A 10,046-nucleotide genomic window follows, 5' to 3' on the forward strand; every position below is an offset into this window, starting at 1 on the left:
AACATTAAGAACTAAATTTAAACTCCATGGTGGAGCAATTGATCTATACACAGGCTTAATTCTGGTTAGAGCCTGACAAAAATACTGAACATCTGCCAAACGTTTGTGTAACAAAATTGACAAAGCAGAAATTTGTCCCTTTAAGGAACTCGCTGATAACCCTTTCTCCAATCCTTCTTGGAGAAAAGACAGAATCCTGGGAATCCTAACTTTACTCCACGAGTAGCCCTTGGATTCACACCAAAAAAGATATTTGCGCCATATCTTATGATAGATCTTTCTAGTGACAGGCTTATGTGCCTGAATCAAGGTATCGATGACCGAATCAGAAAAACCCCGCTTAGATAAAATCAAGCGTTCAATCTCCAGGCAGTCAGCTGCAGAGAAATTAGATTTGGATGTTGGAAAGGACCTTGAATGAGAAGGTCCTGTCACACTGGAAGTTTCCACGGAGGCAGAGAGGACATGTCCACTAGATCTGCATACTAAGTCCTGCGTGGCCACGCAGGCGCGATTAGAATTACTGAAGCTCTCTCCTGCTTGATCCGAGCAATCACCCAGGGAAGGAGAGGAAACGGTGGACACAAATAAGCTAGGTTGAACGACCAAGGCACTGCCAAGGCATCAGTTCGGCCTGAGGATCCCTCGACCTGGATCCGTATCTTGGGAGTTTGGCATTCTGTCGAGACGCCATCACATCCAATTCCGGTCGGCCCCATCGGAGAACCAGTGAGGCAAAGACCTCCGGATGGAGTTCCCACTCCCCCGGATGAAATGCCTGTCGGCTTAAAAAGTCCGCTTCCCAGTTGTCCACTCCTGGGATGTAGGTTGCTGACAGAGAACAAGAGTGGGCGTCCGCCCTTGAATTATCTTGGATACTTCTCTCATTGCTAAGGAACTCCTCATTCCTCCCTGATGATTGATGTAAGCCACAGTCGTGATGTTGTCCGACTGGAATCTGATGAATTTGGCCGAAGCCAACTGAGGCCACGCCTGAAGCGCATTGAATATTGCTCTCAATTCCAGAATATTGATTGGAAGTAGAGACTCCACCTGAGTCCATACACCCTGAGCCTTCAGGGAATTCCAGACTGCACCCCAGCCTAATAGACTGGCGTCCGTTGTCACTATCACCCATGAGGGTCTGCGGAAACACGTCCCTTGGGACAGATGATCCGGCAACACCAAAGAAGAGAGTTTCTGGTCTCTTGGTCCAGATTTATCAGAGATAAATTTGCATAGATCCCCATTCCACTGTCCGAGCATGCACAGTTGTAGTGGTCTGAGATGAAACCGAGCAAACGGAATGATGTCCATTGCCGCCACCATTAATCTAATTACCTACATGCACTAAGCCACTGATGGCCGAGGACTGGACTGAAGGGCACGGCATGTATTTAGAATCTTTTACTTTCTGACCTCCGTCAGAAAAATCTTCATAGCTACAGAATCTATCAGAGTTCCCAAGAAGGGAACCTTTGTCTGTGGAAGTAGTGAACTCTTTTCTAGATTCACCTTCCATCCGTGAGTTCTCAGAAATGATAACACTGTGTCTGTATGAGATTTTGTTAGCTGATAAGACGACGCCTGGATCAGAATATCGTCCAGATAAGGCACCACTGCTATGCCCCGTGGTCTGAGGACCGCCAGAAGAGACCCTAGAACCTTTGTGAAGATTCTGGGTGCCGTGGCCAACCCGAAGGAAAGAGCCACAAACTGAAAATGTTTGTCCAGGAAGGCAAAACTTAGGTACTGATGATGATCCTTGTGGATAGGAATATGAAGGTATGCGTCCTTCAAGTCCACGGTAGTCATATATTGACCCTCCTGGATCATTGGTAAAATTGTTCGAATGGTCTACATCTTGAAAGATGGGACTCTGAGAAACTTGTTTAGGCTTTTGAGGTCTAAAATGGGTCTGAACGTTCCCTCTTTTTTGGGAACCACGAAAAGATTTGAGTAAAAACCCTGCCCCTATTCTAGACTTGGGACAGGACGAATTACTCCCATAGTAGAGAGGTCTTTTACACAACATAAGAATGCCTCTCTTTTTATCTGGTCTACAGACAATCGTGAAAGAAGAAATCTCCCTCTTGGGAGAAAATTTTTGAATTCCAGTTGATACCCGTGGGTCACTATTTCCATTGCCCAGGGGTCCTGAACATCTCTTGCCCAAGCCTGGGCAAAGAAAGAAAGTCTGCCCCCTACTAGATCCGGTCCCGGATCGGGGGCCGCCCCTTCATGCTGTCTTGGTAGCAGCAGCGGGCTTCTTGGGTTGTTTACCCTTGTTCCAATTCTGGTTGGGTCTCCAGAAGGACTTGGTCTGGCCAAAATTCCCTTCCTGCTTGGCGGAAGACGAGGAAGAAGAGGGGACTCCTTTAAAGTTCCGAAAGGAACGAAAATTATTTTTGAGGTAGGAGATGACCCTTACCTCCCGTAATGTCAGAAATGATTTCCTTCAAGTCAGGCCCGAATAGGGTTTTACCCTTGAAAGGAATAGCCAAAAGCTTTGACTTAGATGACACATCAGCCGACCAAGATTTTAACCATAACGCTCTACGCGTTAAAATAGCAAATCCAGCATTCTTAGCCGCCAATTTAGCAATCTGAAAGGCGGCATCTGTAATAAAAGAATTAGCCAGCTTAAGAGCCTTAATTCTATCTAATATATCCTCTAAGGGAGTCTCAGTCTTAAGAGACTCTTCTAAAGCATCAAACCAGAAGGCTGTTGCAGTGGTAACTGGAACAATGCAGGCCATTGGTTGCAAGAGGAAACCCTGATGAATAAACAATTTCTTTAGAAGACCCTCCAATTTTTTATCCGTAGGGTCTTTAAAAGCACAACTGTCTTCAATAGGAATAGTTGTACGTTTCGCCAGGGTAGATATAGCTCCCTCCACCTTAGGGACTGTTTGCCACGAGTCCCGAACAGTGTCAGATATGGGATACTTTTTTTTTTAAATTAGGAGAGGGCGAGAACGGAATACCCGGTCTGTCCCATTCTCTCTTAATAATCTCAGAGATTCTCTTAGGAACCGGAAAAACATCAGTGTAGGCAGGTACTTCTAAGTATTTGTCCATCTTACACAATTTCTCTGGTGGCACCACAATAGGGTCACAGTCATCCAAAGTTGCTAAAACCTCCCGAAGTAACAGGCAGAGGTGTTCAAGCTTAAATTTAAAGGACATGGTGTCCGAGTCTGTTTGAGGTACCGCACTTCCCGAATAGGAAAGTTCCCCCTCAGACAAAAGTTCCCTGACCCCCAAATCAGACCCCTGTGAGGGTACATCGAAAATAGCTAATAAGGCATTAGAGGACTCAGTATTCGCATTGACTTCTGTCCTACTGCGTTTACCCTGTAACACTGGCAACTTAGATAATACCTCTGTAAGGGTAGTTGACATAGCTGCAGACATATCCTGCAGAGTAAAAGAATTAGACGTGGTTGAAGAACCAGGCGTCACTTGGGTGGGTGTTAAAGGTTGTGACGCTTGGGGAGAAGTTAGCGGTATACCCTGATTCTCCTCAGACTGAGAATCATCCTTAGACATATTTTCTTTACATAAAATTTTTGCTTTGCACTGCAAGGCCCTCTCAGTACATGAGGGACAAAAAGTTAGAGGGGGTTCCACGTTAAACAGATTAGCACTCTTATAATAGAAGTTCTTTTATTAAAAAAATTTTGCTCTGATTCCAATTATAGTAAAAAGTTAATGCCAAAAAATTTAGTGTACTGCGCCTTTAAATTTTAAAACCGCCATTATTTTTCTAAAACGTTCAAAAAACGTGTTTTTAGCAGTAAATTTATTTGCAAATGATCAAAAACACTCTAGCAATATTGCATCCACTTGCTCCAATATGGTAACCCAATATAATAACGATGTTTAACTAATAAAGTATGTTTTATCTCTAATTGGGCCCTTGCACCACGCCACAGCTCTGCTGTGGCGCCTACCTGCCCCCGAATGTGATTGCTGCTGCTCGAGAAGCTATTCAGGCCCCTTTTGAAGTCCAGAACACTCAGGCCTCCCCAGAGAACAGGACTCTGTCGCCCATGCGATCCAACTGAACTGCACGTCTGAGTGCGCAAAATAGGCCCCGCCCACCGTGGGCGTAATGTAAGTACGGCAAGACCCGCATGGGTCCTAATAAAAAAAATTTAAACATGTCCCCTATAGCCATGTGCCCTCTTAAAAACACTCGGTACAGTAAGAGAAAACCACTGCACACACTAAGCCATGTGCTATTCTTAACCTGACCCCTTAAAAAAAATAACCAACTCCCAGCGTCAAAGCCCCTCTTTATCAGCCACCAATCCTTAACATAGTATGGTAATAAAGAGAAAAGGGATTCCAGGTACACCATCTCTTAATACATGTGTATACTGCTTACCCCTCCCCATAAAAGGGAAAATGTCAGCCTGTTCTGTGCATCAAGTCTCCCCAGAAACAAAAAGACTGAACATACCTCAAAATTGCTTGTAGCAACACACCGGTCTCCACCCTGAAGATTTTCTTACACTATCTTCAGCAGCTGTGGGAACCATCATGGATCTTAGAAAATGCTTGCTAAGATCATCAACATCAGGGCAGGAAGCATCCTCACTTTTCCTGAGAAAAATAGTACTCACTGGCACCATTTGAAAATAAAAAACTTCTTGATTGAAGAAACTAAACTAACACCTCACTTTACCTCTTCCTATTACTATACAGGCAAAGAGAATGACTGGGGGTGGAGGGAAGGGAGGAGCTATATATACAGCACTGCTGTGGTGCTCTTTGCTACTTCCTGTTAGCAGGAGGATAAATCCCACAAGTAAGGATGAAATCCGTGGACTCGTCATATCTTGTAGAAGAAAAGATATATATCTTTGTGTGTGTGTCTGGGAGTGTATATATATATATATATATATATATATATATATATATATATACACATACACACATATATATATATATATATACACACACATACATACACACACATATATATATATATATATATATATATATATATATATATATATACACACATATAAATACACGGGCACTATAATCCAAGTGTACTTAATTGGCTTTTATAAAAGTAAGGTTCAACCCACTTCCATAAACTATGAATCAAAACAAAAAAAGGAGAAATGGTTAGTGCACAGCTCCTGTATAATAAAATATAACTTTTATTAATTAAATTAAATGTTTGTTAGCACGAGGGACTAAACATTAATACCCTGTATATAAACAGGTTAACAAAGTGTTCCCCAAAAAAGGATTTACTAGTGACAGAAAGGCAAGAAAGCAAAAGATAGACCACTTACCCCCCCCCCCCCCCCAAGTTCCCATACGATAACTGGAACCTCGGCATTGGATGAGGGGGGGAACAAGCCTTTATCAATGCCCAATTTTTTATAAAACAGATTTGAAATAATAAACTCTTTAAATACCTTACTAATCCATTAAGTCCGCCCCCATGACGTCAGATCCGATGCACATAAGGTCCGTGTCATAGGGGAGTGGCAGTTCGGCACAACATGTGCAAAGGTAAACAAAAGAAGGGGTATGAGCCTTAAATGTAATTGGTCATGGAAACCAAGTTCCACCCACCACATTAGTTTTAATCGTCCGTGTACCATTGGCATACTATAAAATATATACGCAAGGAGGAATTTCTCTACCAATATCACAGTGTACTATGAGGTAGCTCGTCTTACCCATATCACTGCTTGGAGCTCCGTTTGAGAAACTCTGGGCTGGAAAAGGATAGAACAGGCTTTTCTCCCACTTGGTTTTGACTTGCTTGATGTTTCTTGGATCCCAGATTATCAGTAGCAGACTAAGGATTTGTAATGTAGTGATCTTACAAAACAGTTTTGGAAATCCCTATGTCACTACTCTCAGGTAGCACTACACCCGTCGTCTATACATTCATTAAAGGGACTATTATGGGGTTATCTAACTCTCATATAACCCACTGGGACACGTGGGTATCAGCAACAGTCTAATTTATATGACCAGCAACAATTCTTAACACAAGAACAGCTCTGTTTAAGTATTTAGCACCAACCTTCCTGAATTAAATTTGAATGCCATAGACTATATAGTTTTATGCAATCTTGTGGATTTTCTAAACCTCAGAGCAGAGGACCCCTGACGGTCCATTATGGAATTTTGATGGCTTATGTGGGAGGTAGGTCGTAGCAGCTTGGAACCTGGGAGAGAAATCTTGCAACGGATATTACAGATAAGAAATTACATACAACCATTTTCTCATTAAGAAAACATTACATTGCGCCAATTCTTTAGAATTATACTTTAAAATTATTTTACATTGGCATCTCACACCCTTGAGGTTGTATAAGATATTCCCCACACAATCTCCCGAATGCTGGAGGAAATGTGGTGAAGTAGGGTCAGATATCCATATATGGTGGAGCTGCCCTAATATCTCAATATGGCAGAAGACATTTGATATTTGTATTAGTATTGGAATTGCTGTAACAACGGCTCCTTTCAATATCATGGGTGGCGGGATATCCAAAGCTAGAAAGAAGCTGGCTATTTAGGTATTTGCTACACTTAAGATTTGTTAGTTAAGAAATGGAAGAAGTAAAAAACCCCCACAATAGAGGAGGTGGTCGCTTAAATTGATTTTTTTCGCAAAAATGGAAAAGTGGATTTATCTTATTTACTTTTAGCTGTCATAACTTTGGTAGCTTCAATGGAAATGAGCCTTATAATGGTCTTGGCTAGGAATATGGTCAGACCAAATAAGTTGTGAGGTCATCTACCATCAAAATCTGTATTTCTATTTCAATTCTTCTCTATTTCTTTGTTTTTTTATGCTGCACCTATGCCCTCTCCTCATATATAAATGTGTATTGTTGCTAAACACTGTCATCGATAAATAACATTTTTAACATTGTGCCTAAAAAAAGTGAATAAAAAAAGATCAAGTAGACTGTCCCTTTAATTTAATTATAGATCTTCACATTCTCATTACTAATGTAAATATCAATTCAAGATGCAAATCAGATGTTTTTTCTCATCAAGTTTAATTAGTGAAACTTTCATTTCATTGAATTCGCCCACTATATGTTTCATCTTTTGCATAAAATAAACTAAGTTAGACCAGATTACTACCGTGTCTGTGTACAATTTGCTATTGCGTCATGTACTAAACCATCACATCTCAACCTAGGTGATTCTATGTAACTAACACTTGATAAATGTTCTGTTATGGGAAAAGCATTAGGCAAATGCTGCACACACAACAGACTTCTTGTGTGTCAGTCACTCTAGACCAGAGTTTTTATCTGTAAAACATCTCCCATGATTCTCCTGTATGAATATATTAGTGATATAGTTCCCTATACATATAAATGTTTAAATAATGCACACCGTAAAGCACAACCTATTATAACTCATGACAGTGTGTAACAGGTATGACCAGGCGTATTGGGGGCGGAGACTAGTGGTTCAGATAGAGGCGCATCATTCAGGGGTGGAGTCTTAGCAATAATGATTAGCAGGTAAGTCGTCTAGATGGTGTGACAAGAGGGTTCAGCATTTGGGCAGTGCCAGGTTTGTGAGTAACTAGGACACGAAGAGCAGAAAACATTCACAAGTGGGATATTACAATAATGTAAAGATCTGACTCTTGTCTATAGCTTTTCTCATACTCTGTGAATATAAAATTACTCTCCCTGTAGATCTAATGGTGGTTTAGCAGATGGATATTTTATTTAAATATTTTCCACATTATGCCCAGTCAATGACTTAAATAGGCTCAGTAGGAATCATTTGCAGGGTTAGGAGACCCCTATAATGCTTTAAACTAATCTTACGCTTTACTCTTCTGTACGGTTTCTCTCCATCATTAAACACAAATACAATTTGAGAAGATTCTTTACTCTGTACATGAGGAAGGTTTCTCCCTTCTATGAGACTTTTGATGATAAATGAAATTACTCTTTTGTGTAAAGCTTTTCCCACATTCTATACAAACATATAGTTTCTCCCCTGGGCGAATACACTTGTGAGTTTCAAGATTACACTTCCGTGTATAACTTTTCCCACACTCGGTACATGTAAAAGGTCTTTCTCCCGTGTGAGTCCTCTCATGAATAATGAGACTAATTCGTTGTATAAAACTTTTCCCACATTCTCTACAAGTGGATAAATTTTCTCCTGTGTGAATCCGCATGTGATAATTGAGATGACACTTTTGTTGAAAACATTTCCCACACTCTGTACAAGTAAATGGTCGTTCCACTCTGTGAGTCCGTAAATGAGATTTCAGAAGACTCTTTACTGGAAAACCTTCCCCACACTCCGTACACATGAAAGGCGTCTCCTCACCGTGAACTCGTTGGTGGCTTACAAGGGCTGGCTTCTGCTTAAACCGTTTGCCACACACTGAGCATGCGTACGGTTTCTCACCTGTGTGGGTTCTTCCATGAATCACAAGAGTACGTTTTTCTGGAAAACCTTTCCCGCACTGTTTGCATTTGTACGGTCTCTCACCTGTGTGGATCCTTTCATGACATATCAGTTTAGATTTTTGTACAAAAACTTTTCCGCACTCTTTGCAGATATGAAGATTCTCCCCTGTATGAAGCTTTTGGTGTTGTTGGAGACAAAACTTACGTGCAAACGTTTTGTCACATTCGGTGCATTTAAAAGGCTTTTCCTGTGCTTCAGTCAATTGCTCTGATTTAGAAGTTTCCTTTTTTATAAAACTTTTTGAACTCTCAGTAAATTCGGAAGGTTTCTCCTCTTTGGGAATTGTTTTGTGCAAAAGGTGATCTATTTCTTCATGTTTCAAGTCTTTGTTCGCTGAGGAGTTTGTGCGTTGCCCAATTTCCATCAGTTGATTATTATCTTGAATTGTCTGCTGGGACAAATCCAGCGTTAGGTGATCACCGCTAGCTCTCAGCGTATTCAGACTTTCTGGTATTAATTGATGTATTGTATTTGTGCTATTATCTATAAATAAAATGTAATAAAAGGATATACTATAAATACAATTTTCATGGTGTCAATATGTATTATAACTCATCTACTTAAAGAATTTTTACTCAATTACAATGTTAAATATTTTATTTATTGTTTTTTAAAATGCTTTGTATTTGTAAATGATGGAATTTAACAAGAACAAAACTACACTTTATTTCTACTTTAAAGATTATGGGGTCAATTTAACAAGCAGCGGATTCTGCAGCGACACCCCATCGTTTCTGGTCCACCAGAAATGGAAATTATAAAGCTGTGGTCATAAGACCGCTGCTCCTTAACTTCTCCGCCACCTTTCAGGTGGCGCACTGAAATTATCCCGATCTGATATGATCGACATGATTGACCGCCCTTGCTAGGGGCCGATTGGCCCTGAATGTGCAGGAGGCGGCATTGCACAAGCATTTCACAAGAAATGCTTGTGCAATGTTAAATGCCGACAGTGTATCCTGTCGGCATTTAGCGAGGTAGAGCGGACATGATTCGCTATAGCAAATCATGTCCGCTCAACCTTTAGTAAATCTACCCCATGGGTCAATTACTGGTAAAAAAATAAGTAAAGTCATTTGATTTAATAGTTATTTGACTGCAATGTAATTTCTTTGAATTTTTCTTTTTACGTTTCAGTTTGGTAAAAAATGTACAAAAAAACCACACCTTCTTTAAACTACTTTCAAAATGTAATATTTATTATTTTTAATACCAGCATAATATACTAATGATTTACTCACCTAACCCATGTGAGTCCATATTAGCATTAGGCTCCATTGTCTTGGCCCACTCAGAAGGTTCCATCAGCCGTTCTAACTATACCAGCGGCTGATCTCTATTGGGGGTCTTGTAGAGCCTATAAAACAAATTAAGAATACACATAATGATGTGAACATTATAGGAAGAACCAACAGCCTTACAAATAACAGATGCTAAATCCTTGTGCCTGTATATTGTGTAGGTTCTTCTAGCTGCAGTCACATAGCACTAAACTAAATAACATGTATATCACACATATGAAAGAGCACTGTTTATTAAATGCATTT

The 10,046-nt window shown here is 40.5% G+C and overlaps 1 protein-coding gene across 1 annotated transcript; it reads right to left on the bottom strand.

The window, feature by feature from the left end:
- Positions 1 to 7,712: 7,712 nt before the first annotated feature.
- LOC128659718 (gastrula zinc finger protein XlCGF8.2DB-like) lies at positions 7,713 to 9,837 on the bottom strand. Its single transcript, XM_053713292.1, has 2 exons — positions 9,741 to 9,837; positions 7,713 to 8,982 (listed from the first exon to the last, which is right to left on the bottom strand). The coding sequence occupies exons 1-2, from the start codon at positions 9,802 to 9,804 to the stop codon at positions 7,904 to 7,906; spliced, it is 1,143 nt and encodes a 380-aa protein (XP_053569267.1). The 5' UTR covers positions 9,805 to 9,837; the 3' UTR covers positions 7,713 to 7,903.
- Between the last annotated feature and the right edge of the window lie 209 nt (positions 9,838 to 10,046).

This window comes from Bombina bombina, chromosome 5, assembly GCF_027579735.1.
Source record: "Bombina bombina isolate aBomBom1 chromosome 5, aBomBom1.pri, whole genome shotgun sequence".
NCBI classification, from domain to species: Eukaryota; Metazoa; Chordata; class Amphibia; order Anura; family Bombinatoridae; genus Bombina; species Bombina bombina.